The 16,784-nt window shown below is 54.5% G+C and overlaps 1 protein-coding gene across 4 annotated transcripts in view; it reads right to left on the minus strand.

Annotated features, from left to right (window-relative positions):
• HMCN2 (hemicentin 2) overlaps positions 1–16,784 on the minus strand; it is a 173,898-nt gene that overhangs the window by 123,385 nt on the left and 33,729 nt on the right. For all 4 annotated transcript variants that reach the window (XM_055399540.2, XM_055399542.2, XM_055399541.2 and 1 more), the window contains exons 5-14: positions 15,444–15,615; positions 14,709–14,815; positions 13,495–13,615; positions 10,799–11,062; positions 7,587–7,731; positions 6,931–7,052; positions 4,733–5,005; positions 3,700–3,841; positions 3,129–3,256; positions 1,937–2,050 (exon numbers count right to left, since the gene is read on the minus strand). In XM_055399540.2, the coding sequence (XP_055255515.2) occupies positions 1,937–2,050; positions 3,129–3,256; positions 3,700–3,841; positions 4,733–5,005; positions 6,931–7,052; positions 7,587–7,731; positions 10,799–11,062; positions 13,495–13,615; positions 14,709–14,815; positions 15,444–15,615 (1,588 nt within the window). The remainder of the gene's footprint in view (positions 1–1,936; positions 2,051–3,128; positions 3,257–3,699; positions 3,842–4,732; positions 5,006–6,930; positions 7,053–7,586; positions 7,732–10,798; positions 11,063–13,494; positions 13,616–14,708; positions 14,816–15,443; positions 15,616–16,784) is intronic.

The following is a 16,784-nucleotide window of genomic DNA, read 5'->3' on the forward strand; positions in this document are numbered from 1 at the left end:
TTTAAAAATTTAATTGTGGCAAAAAAGAAAGTCATAAAATTTATTATCTTAATCATTTTCAAGCATACAGTTCAATAGTAACTGCATTCACACTGTTGTATAACTTGAGTTTCATTCCTTCTTAAGGCTGAATAACACTCCAGGGGTAGTATGTGTGTGTGCTCAGCTGTGTCCGACTCTTTATGACCCCACAGGCTGTAGCCTGCCAGTCTCCTCTGTCTGTGGGATTTTCCAGGCAAGAATACTGGACTGGGTGGCCATTGCCTTCTCCAGAGAGGATTTTCCTGACCCGGGGATCGAGCTGGCTTCTCTGGCGTCTCCTGCATTGGCAGGTGGATTCTTTACCACTAGTGCCACCTGGGAAGCCATTCCACTGGGAGACACCCCTTTAAAAAGGTGGCTCCTGGGCTGGGCTAGTAGAGCTCCCGGCCACGACAGGCAGTGACCACGCCCTGAGGAAGGAGTCCCGGGGCCTCTGCCGCCACTAGCTGGTGACCACAGACAAAATGTTCAAACTCGGAGCTGACACTGCCTGTCAGTGTCAAGGTGAAGCTCTGCTGAGATCACAGACAGGTGCCAAGGCTGGAGTGCGGCTGGGTGGGAGGGGGCTGTGCTTGGGAAGGAGCCCAGGGTTCTGCCCTGGAAAGTCTGAGGTAGGAGCCCCGGGAACCAGGTCCGCTGGTGTGGGGGCAAGAGCAGCTCCTGTTGCTCAAACTCCGGCTCAGGGTCCAACACACGGAAAACCCTCTACACCCACTGATTCAGAAAAGCCTCACAACAGAGCGCTCAGCACGACCTCCAGCTCTCTGATAAGCACAGCATCCTCATCACACCCACTGATTCCGAAGAGCCTCATAACAGAGCGCTCAGCATGGCTACTGGCGCTCTGATAACCACAGCATCCTCAGCACCACCGTTAAGGACCCTGAGCCCAGGCCTCGGTCCGGCTTGTTCTGAACAGTTTGCACATATGGACTCATTTAATCCTCACACAACCAACCTATCTCAGACACTCCCCTGGTGGTCCAGTGGCCGGGACCTCTAGCTCCCAGTGCAGGGGCTCGGGTTCAATCTCTGGTAGGGGAGCTGCATCCCACCTGCAGGGGCTCGGGTTTAATCCCCGGTCGGGGAGCTGCATCCCACCTGCAGGGGCTCGGGTTCAGTCCCTGGTCAGGGAGCTGCACCCCACCTTCAGGGGCTCGGGTTCAATCCCTGGTCGGGGAGCTGCATCCCACCTGCGGGGGCTCGGGTTCAGTCCCTGGTCGGGGAGCTGCACCCAACCTGCGGGGGCTCGGGTTCAGTCCCTGGTCGGGGGGCTGCATCCCACCTGCGGGGGCTTGGGTTCAGTCCCTGGTCGGGGAGCAGCATCCCACCTGCAGGGGCTCGGGTTCAATCCCTAGTCGGGGAGCAGCACCCCACCTGCAGGGGCTCAGGTTCAGTCCCTGGTCGGGGGGCTGCATCCCACCTGCAGGGGCTTGGGTTCAGTCCCTGGTCGGGGGGCTGCACCCCACCTGCAGGGGCTCGGGTTCAGTCCCTGGTCGGGGAGCAGCATCCCACCTGCCTCAACTAAAGAGCCTATGTGCAGCAATGAAGACCTGATGCAGGCAGATAAATAGGAGAAACGTTAGAAAAAAACAAGCTGCCTTTGATTTCCCAGTTAAGGACGCAGGCTCACAGATGCCAAGCCACTTGTCTGAGGCCACTCACGGGGCCCAGAATTCAAACCTGGTCTGCTCTAAATCTTGCTCCTGATCACAAAGCCAGTCTGTATCAGTCATATGGATACTGGGCCAGGGGTGACGGGGACTGCTTGAAACGGTCCATTCTCCCCGGACACCCCATTCTGAGTGCCCCCTGTAACCGTCCTGAGAGCTGATCCTCCAGGGCCCCCCGCAGGCCCCTTCTGCAGGCCCCTCTCCCCACCCAATCCATGTACCTCGATACCAGATGACCCGGGGCGGAGGCACCCCGGTCGCCTCGCATGCCAGCACCGCCTCTTCCCCTTCGGCAGCCAGCACCACGCCGTTTACAGCCGACACGGATGGTAGGTCTGTGTGGGGAGCAGATGGGGAATTGGGGACCAACCCATAGACTCCCTAGAGCAACAGCGCCAGTTTCCCCAGCTGGGGGAGGGGCAGAGGGGCCCGGGTGGGGCTGAGCACCTGCCTCCTCCCCACCTGCCACCAACCAGGACAGTCACCCCCAGAAAGATGCAGCCTCGGCCGGTTTTTAGAAAACCAGTTACTCCCGGGACTAAACTCCTTTCTTGTCCTCTTTTTTTTTTTTTTTAACTTTTTATTTTAAAGTAATTTCACAAAGGAAAGTTGCAAGAATAATACAAAGGTTTCTCATGTACCTTTCACCCATATCACCAGATGTTAACATTTTTGCCATATTCGTTTCATTTTTCATGACTGAATTCTCTCTGTATTCTTTTTTTTTCCAAAAGGCTGAGAATAAGTTCCAAATATGATATCCCTTTGCCTCTGAACACTTTAATATATATTTCCTTTTTCTTATATATAATTTTTGAAGATAATTTTTATTGAAGTATAGTTGATTCACAGCATTGTGGTAGTCTCTGCTTGCGGCAAAGAGAGTCAGACATACATTACACTCTTTTTTTTTAAACTGTCCTCTTTGAACCTGGCGTCAAAGGTGAAATCTTACAAGGTTCTAAAATGCACCACAGGGGCTGGCTGCCACTCCCTGGCCCCTGACTCCAGCCAGCCTCCTGCTCCTTGCAGCCCCTTGGGGACCCCAAGGGCCATTCCTACCTCGAGGCTTTTGCCCCACCCCATCTCTCTCCCTGAAATGCTGTTCCCATTCCCGTCTGGGGCAAGGGTTTGATCCTGTGTGTACATTTCCTCCTCCGCCAGGCTACACATCACTCCATCACACCATGCTGCTCTGTGCTCGTCCCACACCTTTACCACCTGAAAGTACCTTATTTATCTGCTTACACTAGAATATACCCTCTACCCGGACGGGGACCTTGTGTTCACTACTGTATCCCAGTGTCTGCCACACAGTAGATACCCTTAAGTATCTGTGGACGAGAGGGAGAAAGGGAGTTGGGGGAGGCAGGACTGGGGACCCTCTTCTGCAGGTGCCCTTGACCGACGTACCTGTATAGTAGAGGGTGACCGTCTCTTCATCTCTGCCAATCTCATTAGCAGCCTGGCAGCTGTAACTCCCAGCATCCTCTGGGGCCACCCCCTGAATGATCAGCGTTCCCTGGGCATCCACGCGGACTCTGGAGTCATGCCACCAAACGTGTTCAACAGGAAGGGGCCAGTTAGGTTGGGTCTCAAGGGGTTGCCCCAGTCATTATTAAAAGCAGATTAATTAACAACATCACTGGTGACGCCATTTTACACTGACTGCTTGCTCCACTGTGGGTTCAGGCTGTGGGTTCATCACTTTTTATGTTCCTTTTTCATTCATCGGGCTCAGAAAGGTAAGGTGACCTGCCCAGAGGCACACAGCCTGAATGGCAGAGGCAGAATGCAAGCACAGGTCTGCCGGATTCTGCAGCTGGAACGCCTGACTCCAGAGCCCACATGAGGCATCGCTATGTTTCCCAGATGATCTTGCTCCTGAGTCTCACATCATCAGGAAGAAGGCAGGGCAAATGCCACGCCCCCATTTGCTACAGTTAAGAAGACTGAGGCCCAGATAGGTCCCTGAGGCCCTCACCTGCTGTCCTCCTGCAGGGCGCGACCCTCGCGGCTCCAGGAGATGAGGGGTGCTGGGTATCCGGAGGCTGAGCAGCGGACCCTCACTTCCATGCCCTGGGAGAAGTGCTGTGACCTGGTGTGGATGCTCACCTGCGGGGCCTCTAGAGTTCAAGGAGTGGACAGGTGGGGAAGAGCTTGTCGGAGCAGCCATGCTGACCCAGGTACCCAGTCCTGGGCCCCCTGCTCCTCCCCGCAGCCACGGACAGCGGAGACACAGGAAGAAAGGGCCCTGAGGGACCTGCATCCTTAGGAGCAGCTTCTCGGGGAACCGGGGTTGACCAGGCAGCCCCCAGGCACATCCCCAGGCCACACAGGGACCTGAATTCCCAATAGCCCCTGGTGGGAGGCTTGAGCTCCCTGAATTTCTGCTCTGAGCTGAGCCCCTCCTATACCAGCAGCCTCGATATGGCCTCAGAATATTTCTCAACACACTCTAAGCAGCCAATCCAGAGTCACTGGCACAAGAGTGAAATTTGTTCCAACACAGTCACTTTTACGCTTGGGGGAGATAGTTCCCTAGAGGAGCAGGATCCGTCTAAATCCTGTGGACCTAAATCCCAGGTGAGTACCTAATCCAGGCACTAACCCTCTGGACGTGTTTCCTCTCACTGCCTCCTCCACCCTCAGCTGGTCAGTGCTACCCAAACCCTGCTGAGCACATCTGATCTCTGGGCTTCCAGAGGTTTCCGGTGTCCCATCTCTGCCCTGCATATGGAGAGGGCTGGACAATGGATGTGCTCAATGCCCTGGAAAGAGGACAGGACATAGTGGAATTGACTTGGCCAACAGCAGTAGAAATTGAGGCTAGATATGAGGATGAACTTCCCAACAGTGCTGAACCACTACACTTAGGCTGGGAGGCTACAGAATCCTCTTACTCTGAAGGCTGAGAAAACTCTGGAAAGGCTGATGCTGCCTGCCAGAGCTGATGTCTGAGCAGAGGGATGGACGGATGGGCTTCTGGAGAAATGCCAGGTAGTGAGCAACCTCACCTCGCACCAGGAGCCAGACGGATGCCCTTGTGACTCCATTGGAGTTGCTGGCCATGCACTGGTACCGCCCGCCGTCGCTGGGGGTGGTGTTCCTGACCTCCAGGGATAAGTCGGCCAGCTGGGTGACTCTGCCCGTCGAGGCCGACAGGACTCGCCAGTCCCGGACCCAGGTCAGGTTGTAGGGGGCCTCACTCAGGACCAGGCAGGACAGGATGGCAGTCTCTCCTTGGGACACGGTCACATTGGGGACAGGGATCAGCTGCGGCGGGGGGTCTGCAGGCACAGGAGCGCAGGAGACACTGAGGGGTTGGCAGGGGGGGGGACATCCTGCAGACTCTGGCGGTGTCCAGACCCCAGAGTCCACTGTTTCCCCCAGCAGAGCAGCTCACCAGCATTTGCTCACCATGCCCGGACAATGCCACCCCATGGCCATCTCACACCCCCCCAGGGGCTCTGTGTGTGTGTGTGTGTGTGCATGCATGCACGCCTGATTTCCATACACCAGCCAATGGCAAAATTTAGCAAGAGTTAGCCCATTCTTCCGGGCTTTCCCAGTAGCTCAGTGGTAAAGAATCCACCCGCCAACACAGAAGACGCGGGTTCAATCCCTGGGTCGGGAAGATCCCCTAGAGAAGGAAACGGCAACCCACTCCAGTATTCTTGCCTGGAAAATCCCATGGACAGAGGAGCCTGGTGAGCTCTAATCCATGGGGTTTCAGAGTCAGACATGATGTAACAACTAAAATAAACAAACAACCCACACTTCACACCCTTTGAAGCAATAATTTCACGAGCGTACATGCTCAGTCACTAAATTGTGTCTGGCTTTTTTGTGACCTCATGGACTGTAGCCTGCCAGGCTCCTCTGTCCATGGGATTTCCCAGGCAAGAATACTGGAGAGGGTTGCCATTTTATTCTTCAGGGGATCTTTCCGACCCATAGATTGAGCCAGTTTATCCTGCATTGGCAGACAGATTCTTTACCGCTGAGCCACCTGGGAAGCCCCAATAATTCCACACTGGTGGATAAAGTCTTGGAAATCACCCTCAACTGGAAAAGAATAACAAGTACAGATCTATTCTCTGTATAAACAGCCCCCAAAAGTGGACTAAGGAAGGCCACTGCCCCCAAAGAAGAAAGACCTTAGAAACCCACACTCTCAGTAAGAAAAAACCATTAAGAAGTGACAGCTCAGAGACCACCGAATCAGGGACGGTCTGCAGGACCTGGAGGGAAAAAGCTAGGTTCACATGCCAATGACCATGGTGTCCAATGGGGAAATTTGGCTCCAGACGTCAGATCAGGTTGTTGTAAGTAGGTAGGATATTATCCTGTTTTTCTTAAAATGCACACGTGGTTAAAGGTCCAAAAAGAAGTAAAGCAAAATGCTGTCAAAGTCATCTCTAGAGTGGAGGGGTCACAGGTCATTTCCATCTTTCTGTTGGCTTATATTTTCCAGTCTTCTTACAGGGAGCATGAGTGATTTTGAGTGAGTTTAGGAATGCAGAGTGACTGATTCCTCTATGTTCACTGGGCCCCTTTTCTTCCAGGCAGCTTTGTTGTTCTTTAGTTGCTAAGTGGTGTCCGACTTTTTTGCGACCCCATGGACTGTAGCCCGCCAGGCTCCTCTGTTCATGGGATTTTTCCAGGCAAGAATACTGGAGTGGGTTGCCATTTCCTCCTCCAGGGGATCTTCCCAACCCAGGGATTGAACCCATGTCTCCTGCACTGAGAGGCGGATTCTTTACCACTGAGCCACTGGGAAAGCCCATCAAGGCAGCTTAGGTTCATTATTTTAAAAATAAAGCCAATTTCATTGTAAGAGGATCTGTGGCTTTTCCAACCTTCCTGAGTTCAATGCTGTCATGGTGGAAGGACCTGGAGGCATTCAGGGTTGGGGACAAGGTGGACGGTGGCCCTTGTAAGGGTCTGGGGGCTGACCAAGAAGTCAAGGGTGGGATTGAGGCTGGGGACTGGGAGGCAGAGCCCGAGCTGGGGATCTCAACCTTCCTGCAACCATAGGCCATTTGTGGGGCAGACAGTCCAAACCGGAGGCAAGCAGGCAGGTGCAGTGTGGGCATCAGGCTCTGGATGATGGACGGTCCCTAGCAGCTGGCTGGCACACTCACCCACAGATAGAGAGAGCCTGGGAGGGACTCCTACAGGGAAGAGTCAGGATGGGCCCAAGGGGACAGACCTGTGACGACGATCTGAGCCTTTGCTTGTCCAGTCCCAGCCCGGCTGACTGCCATGCACTCATAAGTGCCTTCTTCGGCCTTGGAGGCCCGTGGAATCTCCCAGCTGCTGTTCCCTGACTCCCTGCAAACACAGGGCAGCTGGAGAAACACAACTGCACTGCCCCCTATCAGGGTCCCCCAGCCTCATCCAGGCTTCTGGATGGGGGCTTGACCCCCTGAATCTTGCTCAGAAAGAGGCCCCCAAACCTCTCAGAGACTTGGTAAGAAAAGACAGGCAGCTAAGGACATGCAAATCCCAATGATATCCTGTGTGACTCTGAGAAAGGCCCTAACCCTCTCTGAGCCCCGGGCTTCCAACCATAGGAGGGAAGGTCTCAGAGGGTCCTTCCAGCGCTGACCAGCACAGAACCAGGCCTTCACGGGTTGAGTTTTCAGAATCTGAGGAAGGCCTATGGCTCCTCCAAGGAGTGATGGCCCAGCAGTGGTGGGAGCCTCAGGGACCTACTCTCCCCCAACCCTGGCCAAGCTGGGAGGTGCCCAGCAGGACGACCAAGGTCCCAGGTGTGCCATCCACCCCCCCCCTTAGGTCCCTCCAGGGCATCAGCCCCCCAGGAGCCCTGGGACTGGGGACAATGGGCAGCCCTGAGCCACTCACCGAAAGAGCCTCTCCTCACCCAGCCTGGCTCCGTCCCGCCGCAGCTGTAGCCGGAAGGGGAGGGCACTGTGCACAGAGCAGGAGACCTGCAGGGGCTGGTGTAGGTAGCCGTGGATCCTGGGGGGCATGCTGACCAGGGGGGCTCCTGTGGGCAGGGACCAGCACTCAGGATTCCTCCCTGCCCTCCCACCATGAGCTTGCCCTCGACACATCTAGCAACACAGAGACCCACAAGGATAACCCAGGGGCCAGAAGGCAGGGCTTCAATCTCTGGCTTCACCATCTGGTAGCCACTGAGAACAGGGGGCATCACCTCCCTAAGCCTCAGTTTTCACCTCTGTAAAATGGGTTAATGGCATTAGTGACCTCATCGAGTTGTGGTGAGCTGCTGGTGAGAGATGGGAAGTGGGAAGCCCTTGGCACAAGCACGTGGCAGGGCCAGCTCCTTCCATGAAGACCTGTGGGGGTTTTACAGCTTGTGCCACCACTGCGTCAACTGTGTGGGAGACAGAGAAGTCAAACCAGCTCTCAAATCTGATTAAATGCTCCCCAGATGGGACTCTCCAGGGACCTGGGAGGGCTGTGCATGGCTCGCCTCTCCTGCAGGGTCAGTTTTACTCACAAGCTGTGGGTGGGAAGCCTTTTTTTTTTTATTTAAAAATCAGCCTAGTTGGAGCATGGCTGTGAAAACAGAGTTCACACACATTTTTGAGATAAAATAAGAGATTTCCATGTAATCTCACAGCTTCGGATGAGCCTCTGGGGACCCTCATCAGAGACACCAGTGCCTCCTCCCGCCTGACCCTGGTCTTGGGGTGACACATAGTCTTTCCTTGGCGCTTGGAGTCACTTCAGGGAAAACGTCTGAGAAGTGACCCGCGGGGTCAGTCTCGGGCCGTCCGTGCCTTGCTGGGTGATCGCAGGCTTGTGGGGAACCCTTGCGCTGCCCTCTCCCTCATCCCCCTCAGAGATACTCCGAGGGTGAGACAATGGGCCAGACCTCCTCCGAGCACAGCGCTGGGGGTGGGAGGGCGGCAGTGACATCATGTTACGGGCTCCCTGCCACATCCCAGGGGAGAGGGGTGTCGGACCATCCAGCCACGTCCTCAGCTGTGCGCGCGGCAGCTGCGGCTCACCCCCACACACTGGAAGCCTCTGGCTCCCTCTTCCTTGAGCTGAAAGAAGCCCAGGGACCCCCAGGTCCCGCCACCCTCCACGTCTCCAAACCCAGTGTCTTGCTCCCAATCAAACTTCCAGCCTTCCAGACCTGGAAGGTGGTGGTGGGGGCCAGCAAATCCCCCCCTTCCCTGCCAAACCACATCCTTCCCCCACCCCACCCCATCCTTTAATCTAGAGCTGACATGGAGACCAAAAGCCAGAACTTAACTCCCCAGCTCTGGGAGCCATCTGAGAAAAGAGGAGAGAGAGATAGAGGCTGCTTTAGGCTCCCTGCTGAGATTCCTGCCTGAAAATGCCTCCTGAAAGCTGCAAAGGCCAAGGCAGGAGGAGTCCCGGGGGCCAGAGCCAAGGAGTGGAGGCCAGGAGACTGAAGGAAGGGGCCCCAAGCCCCTAGCCCTGCGATGCCCTGCCCCATTTAGGTCCTCAAAGTCCCCCACCTCAGCACGGGCATCTCAGCACCCTCTCTGCATCCCTAAGAGAAGTGGCCAGGGGAGTCTGAGACCCCCAGCACCACGGATGCAGGGTGTCAGTGCCATCCACCTCTGAGCTCCTCCTGGGTTACTACCAGCGGAGTGGGAAGTGGGCAGGAGAAGGGAAGCAAGCCCAGTAAGGAGGCTGGTGCCCAGTGAACTCAGACCCCACTCCCCAGGACCAGAGGCAGATCTGGAAAGCCAAAGATGCTGCCCTGCTCTCTGGGAGCCTCCAGCCTGGATGCCGAGATCTCTGGGGCACATGGGAAACCCGTAAAAGCCACACATGTGGGAAACAGCACATCACGACCAAAGGTGGGGGACACAGGTAACTCGTGCCTACAGTGACATCACAGTGCCAGCAACCACGTGGAAGGGCGTGGTTCACGGTTCCTACATACTGGGTACAACCTCTAAGCATCTGAGAGCCATCCTGCTTGTACATTAGCTTATGCAACCCTCCGAGCAACCCTGTGAAGTCAGCGGTCTCAGTTCCCCAGCAATAAAATGGAGACACATCTCAGAACTGGGTGTAAGAACACAGGGAGGTCAGCTCAGTGCTCTGTGAGAACCTAGAGGGGTGGGGGTGGGGTAGGGTGGGAAGGAGGCTCAAGAGGGAGGGGATACATGTATACATATAGCTGATTCCTGTTGTTGGACAGCAGAAACTAACACTGCGCTGTAAAGCAATTAAACTTCAATTTTAAAAAATGGAAAAAAAAGATGTTAATACAGGAGAAGGTAAATGAAGAAATTTATTACTATTATGGTAACCTTGGGCTTCCCTGGTGGCTCAGACTGTCAAGAATGTGCCTGCAATGCAGGAGACCAAGGTTCAATTCCTGGGCCAGAAAGAACCCCTGGAGAAGAGAATGGCTACCCACTCTGGTGTTCTTGACTGGAGAATTCCATGGACAGAGGCGCCTGGTGGACTACGGTCCATGGGGTAGCAAAGAGTTGGACACAACTGAGTGACTAACACTTCACACTTTACTTCTTCAAGATCATTTCAAAATAAAAGGTTTGAAAAGATAGATTTTGAAAGGAGCATGCAAGAGAATATGAAAAGAAACCCTTTAGACCAGGAGGGGGAAAAAAAAGGAACTGGTGTAAGCATTTAATGAACAAATGCATGGCAAGTGCTTGGCCCAGGATTGTCCCATGAGATGTGCTCAAAATGGTGATTAGGTTAGTGTTACCATCGTTATGACAATGATAGTAATTATGATTATGCAAGGGCATACTTATATTCACTAACCTACCCACTGATGTGTCTACAATCTCTAGAACCATGACTAATATAAAATGAATTTTGAATGCACAGGTGGATGGATGGATGGATAGATGCATGGGTGGATTTATGGATGCATAGATGACTTTGCAGTAAACCCTGGAGCTGAAAACTGCATCTGAAGCATCTCACTATTCAGCATAATGTATTGCAGAGCCTGCAGTTTAATGAATAAACATTTCCTAATCTAATTGAATCAGGAAAGTCTTCCAGGGAGAAACGAGCCTCCAAGCGAGCCAGGGAGCTGGGGGTGGTAGGAGTCAATTACTTACCTGGAGTCACCCCAAGGTAGGAAACTCCAGAGACACGGAGGAGAGGGTTTCCCTCATGATCCTTGCCCTTCACCTTGAGGTAGAAACGCTCCTGGGGGCTGTGGAAGGGCGGCCCACCCCACAGCTGGTGGGTTGATCCGTTGGAGAGGGGCTGCGTGGGCAAAGTCAGGAGGGACCGTCCTGAACCGTGTGAGAGCTCCACTGAGTCCAGGCGGCCAGGTACCCGCAGGCCCGTGGAGTTGATCACCAGGGAGATGGGCACGCCTGCAGAGGAAAGTGTGGGGAAGGAGGTGCTGGCATCTGTGCTGGGCTCCATGAGGCTCCCCAAGCAGGGGCCCCACCTCAGGGCCATGGTTAGGGACCCAGCCTGCTTGGTCCACCACCACCCATTCCCTCACCTTCTCTTCCCCGGGCCAAGGAATGCTGGGTGGGACGAGGAGAGAAGGGGGGTTGCTACTGTCCGTGGTCCTGAAACACCACTCTCCTCCAGCCCATGGCTTCCCATGATTGCATCACCCCTGCTCTGCAGACTGGGGCGCTCACGGAGCAGAACTGAGAAAGGGCACCCTCCCATCCCCCATTAACTCTGGTGTTGGCTGTCAACCGACAGGTTCCGAGACAGGCTGAGGTGAGATGCACGCCCCAGTTTGGAAATGCTGACTCCTGGTTGGCTTTCCTGTGGTCTCCCTTCCCATCTCATTGGAAATGTACTTTCCACACTATCTCAGTAAAGCCAGAACTGGACTTGGGTTTCACAATCTTCTAAGTTGATTTGGAAACTGTTAGCTCTCTCCCTTTTCAGATAGCTATTCTTTTCTTTTTTTCTCTCTCTCTCTGATCATAAACTGGGAACCAGAGGATGTGGTAGACGTGATCCATGAAATGCCTTCCATCTTCTGAAAAAAAATATCAAACAGTCTAGAAAGGGCATGTATAAATCTAGAAGTCCAGATTTCTTTGCAAAATCAAGTGTATTAGTGCTGGGTTTCCTTCCCATGTTGTAACAACCAGCCAAAGGCACGGAGCAGCTGCTCCCGTGGCCCAGGCCCCCACCGTTCAGTTCGCTGCAGCCTCCCCCACTCCCTGGTGCCCTGCGGTTGCATGCCAATCATTATTTAACACTTGCGATTGTCCTGTTGTTTCCCTCGCTTTTAAAAAATGTCTTGGATGGAGCCACATCTTTATCAAAAGCAGAAACCAAAGAGGGTCACATATGGCCCCCGTCACCCTCTCCCACTGGGGACTGTCCCTGAGGACCACTCTGCTTTCAAACTCTCCCCCACCACCCCCATAGCACTTCACTTAGGATTTCTCATCTCTCTTGGCTTTAGAACAGGAGTTAAGTTTCTCTGCCTCCCTCCCACCTCCTTGCTATTGGCAAAAAAAAAACACAGAATGAACAAGCAGCCCACTTTTCATTTTGGAAATGTCACTGCGGGTCCTGGCAGGGAAACCCATAAGGGCTGACAAGAATGAAAAACATTAGAGGACATACAGACTCAAAAGCAAGCTCTAAGGACCCAGCACACACCACTCTGGGGTTCCTATTCAGTGGGCCAGAGTTATCCTGACCTGGCCTTGTTCTCATTCAGTCCCTGAGTCCCACTCTTTGAGACCCCATGGACTGCAGTCTTCCAGGCTTTCCTGTCCTTCCCTGTCTCCCAGAGTTTGCTCAAACTCGTGTCCATGGAGTCAGTGATGCCAACCACACATCTCATCCTCTGTCACCCCTTCCTCCTCCTGTTGTCAATCTTTCCCAGTACAAGAGTCTTTCCCAATCAGTTGGTTCTTCACATTAGGTGGGCAAAGTATTGCAGCTTCAGCATCAATCCTTCCAATGAATATTCAGGGTTGATTTCCTTTAGGATTGACTGGTTTGGCCTCCTTCTATCCAGGGGACTCTCAAGAGTCTTCTCCAGCATCACAATTTGAGAGAATAAATTCTTTGGTGATCAGCCTTTTTTATGGCCCAACTCTCACTTCCATACAAGACTACAGGGAAAACCATATTTTTGACTATATGGACCTTTGTCAGCAAAGTGATGTCTCTGCTTTTTAATATGCTCTGGCCTAGTCCCTCCCATCTCTCTGTTCAGCTGGTCCCAGCAAAACCCTCCAAATGGCCCCATGGCAAAAGACCATATTTCTGAGCCCTGATATTGGGAAAGATTGAAGGCTGGAGGAGAAGGTGGCGACAGAGGATGAGACGATTGGATGACATCACTGACTCAATGGACACGAGTTTGAGAAAACTCCAGGAGATAATGAGGGACAGGGAAGCCTGATGTGCTGCAGTTCATGGGGTCGCAAAGAGTTGGACACGACTTAACCCCTGAACAACAATAGCCTGATGGTCACTGGAAAAAGTGGGGCTCTAGACAGACAAATCTTGACAAAGAGAAAGGGAAAGGAAGGTTAGGGGGACAGCCTGAACTCATGGAGGCCTTGAGGGACAGGAAGGAAGTTCTAAAAGTAAATGGTCCCAGGGTCACCCTGGCTGGAACCCAAAGGGAAGGTGCTGGCCCTGGGTGCAGTTCACTGTGCTGTGAGAGAGAGGCTGGACCAACCCCTGCAAGCCCGCTCCACAGTCACAGGCTCATGGCTGCCCCCGGAACTGCACCCCCCAGCTTCCCAAAGGTGAGCCCCACCCCTGCAGAAGGCGGCCTTGCAGCACCCCAGGGCCCGGAGCACCGTACCTTGCAGGGGCCACTCGATGGTGTGGTTGAGGTCCAGGGAGGGCTGAGTGGAGAAGCCGGCTCGGAAGTCAATGCTGCTGATGCCTGTGATCCTGACCGAATGGCGGCCGCTGCTGTAGACCTAGCCGAGGCCCAGGCTCGCGTCACCGGGTGTCCGAGCCCAGCCCCCCAGCTCCAGGTGGGAGGTGGCTGGCCTGACCCGGCCTGGAGTCAGCAGCTGGAATTCTCCCACCTTTGCAGACTTGTGGGTAACTCACCCGCCCCCTGGGGACCCAGCACAGTGCTCCCCCACGGGAGGGGAAGGAAGCAGTGGGGGCTCTCTCAGTGGCCCTGTTGTTCCCGCTCCCCACCCCAACACCACGGGTCCCCCAAGCCCTGCCTTGCCTTCTCCATTGGCATGAGAGCTCTCAGCCCACAGACGCTCAGAACCTGAAGAACAGCGGTGCCTGCGGCGCCCAGCACTGCGCCTGGCACCCAGTTGCTATTGGTTTAATCGCTCAGTCGTGTGACATTTTGCGACACCATGGACTGTACAGCCCACTGGGCTCCTCTGTCCATAGCATTTCCTAGATCTGTCCATAGCATTTCCTAGATAAGAATACTGGAGTGGGTTGCCATTTCCTTCTCCACCTGGGACTGAACCTGTATCTTCCAAGTCTACTGCTTGGCAGGCAGGTTTCTAACCACTGAGCCACCAGGGAAGCCCAGCACCCAGTAGGGGCTCCATAACTGTTTGCTGATCAGCCAGAGTCATGTGCTTCCAAGACAGCAGCCCACCCCATCCCAGGGTGCTTGGCCAGGATCCCTGCCCCCAGCTCCAGGCCCCCAGCCCCTGGCAAGTTAGAACAGACACTGCTCCCCTGCCAGTCCTGTGCCTCTGAGCCCAAGGTCACCCTAGCCTCTCCTGTGTATTCTTCAAAGGACAGGGGCCTGAACCACAAGCCAACCCTGTCGCCCATCTCTGGATACCCGAGCGGTTTCTCCAAGTACTTCTTTGAAGTTCCCTCACTAACCCAAAACCATTCCACTTCTCTCACTGGCACAAAGCAGAATACTCCTCCTCTGATCTTGCCCCTCTACTTCCATTGATATGACCATGCGCCAACCCTCAGCTTCCCAGGGCTCCAGGCTCCCAAGGGCCCAGGCAAGAGGAAGATGATGTCTCAGCTTGGTGAAGCTGGTCTCCCCAACCCCAGGAAGACAAGGCCTCCTACCTTGATGGACCACAGCCCGGGATGCTCAGGTTTAAAGGCCACAACCTTGGCGGAGTCAGGGATGCTGAGGAGCACGTTGAGGCCATCAGCCCTCTGCAGGATCCTCCCTGTGGAAGCCCCAAGACCTGCTCAGCTCCCAACCCTCTGGGGTTGACAGAGACCCCTCCCCATCCCCAGGAACCCACAGCCCTCCAACGCCTGCCTCAGGCTTCCTAGAGAAACTGACAAGAGGCCTCTGGGGGTACCCAGGCCTCTCCCTCCTCCAGCTCTCCATCCTCGTCCCTCCCGGGTGCCAGCGGTACCCCTGGCCTCTGGACCAGAGTACTCAGGACATCCTTGGAGCACCGTGGCACCAGGCAGCCGGGTCCGAATCATATGGAGCCTAGATGACCCTGGCAAGTCACCCCACCTCCCAGAGCCCACCCCCTTCCCATCTCTACACTGTGCCACTAATCCTTGCCTCACCGACTCTCCAGACCACTGAAGAGAGACCCCAGAGGAAGATGCCACGTGAATCTGGCAGCCCCAGGGACTGTCATCATTTTAACTCCCTTTGCTGGGCTGCTAATGGCCTCCCTGCATCCTCACCCTCTCTGCCTTCCACTCAGCATCTCCCTCACCCTCGGTGCTCCTGGAGTCTTATGTCCAAAATCTCCCGGCCTCCTCTCTGTCCCATCCTGGACTTTGATTTCAGTCTCAGGGCCAAGGAGTAGGCCAGCCCCGGGGCACACGTACCCAGCGGGTCTCGTACTTCGATCTCAGGCCCTGGGCCACTCAGGGAGATGGTGACCTCCTTCAGGCTGGGGTCGAAGGGGATCTTCCACGTGTGCTCGCCGCCCTCCTCATGGTCCGTGGACAGCAGGTGCACCTTGGAGGCCTGGATGGCTGACTCCACCCACTTCAGCACCTGGGAGGCAGGAGCAAGAGGCTGACGCCAGCAGATGTCCGTGATGCCTTGCCTGTGTCTGGCCCACCGGAGGTGGGTCCCAGCAGGCTACCAGCTGCGTGCAGCATCTGGTCCCCGGTTTTAGGCAGCATGCAGGCTTTCCAGGTCACTTGAAGCCATCACAGTCCCCCCTGCCCTACACTGGACCTGATTCACACACTACTTCCCTCTTGGCCTATGGTCTCAGAGCTATGACACCTGAATGGAGGCATCCAGAGGACTCAGCTCAGATGGAAGGAGCAGAGGGCACCCCTCTGCTGGGATGACGCCCCTCCTTTGTCACGTGGCCAATTTCTATGACAGCCATCACTTCCTCCAGGAAGCCCTCCTGGTGCTTCCCACACACCGATGTGCCCTGGAAGTCCAGGATCTCACCCAGGACAACGTGGTTCACCATCCCTGCCCAAGGGCCCTCAGACTACAACCCCCACCAGGCACCATGCTCTCTAAGTTGGACCATGTCTCTAATTGGACAGTCTCCTCCTGACCCTTATCACAACACTGAGAAATCTAATATCCTTGGTTGTACAATTGCTTATTCTCACATTTGGGGAATTCCCTGGCAGTCCAGTGGTTAGGACTCCACGGTTTGACAGCTGAGGTCTGGGATTCCATCCTTGGTCGGGGAACTAAGATCCCACAAGCCCTGTGCAGGGCATGGCCCAAAAAATTAAATTAAATAAAAAAATAATAAAAATCTTATGTTTTGGACAAGTCCCATTGAAAAACCAGGTGACAGGTAACTCTCCAGAACATCATACTAGTTGGGCATACATTTAGAGTATGATTTCAGGAGGTTCTCAAGTCCCCTCAAAGACCATCCCCCTACGTGCATGGGCCCCATGTTAACAGCCCTGGATCCAATCTAAGATGGTCTCTGCCCACCTGCTAAGTCGCTTCAGTCTTGTCCCACTCTTTGCGACCCTATGGACCGTATCCCGCCAGACTCCTCTGTCCATGGGATTCGGCGGGCAAGAATACTGGAGTGGGTTGCCATGCCCTCCTCCAGAGGATCTTCCTGACCCAGGGATCCAACCTGCGTCTCTTATGTCTCTTGCCTCGGCAGGTGGGTTCTTTACCACTAGTGCCACCTGGAAGCCCAAGATGGTCTCTAGTAAACACAAAATTAT

Source organism: Moschus berezovskii, chromosome 11 (assembly GCF_049115385.1).
Source record: "Moschus berezovskii isolate FMDL1 chromosome 11, NW_MosBer_1.0, whole genome shotgun sequence".
NCBI lineage: Eukaryota > Metazoa > Chordata > Mammalia > Artiodactyla > Moschidae > Moschus > Moschus berezovskii.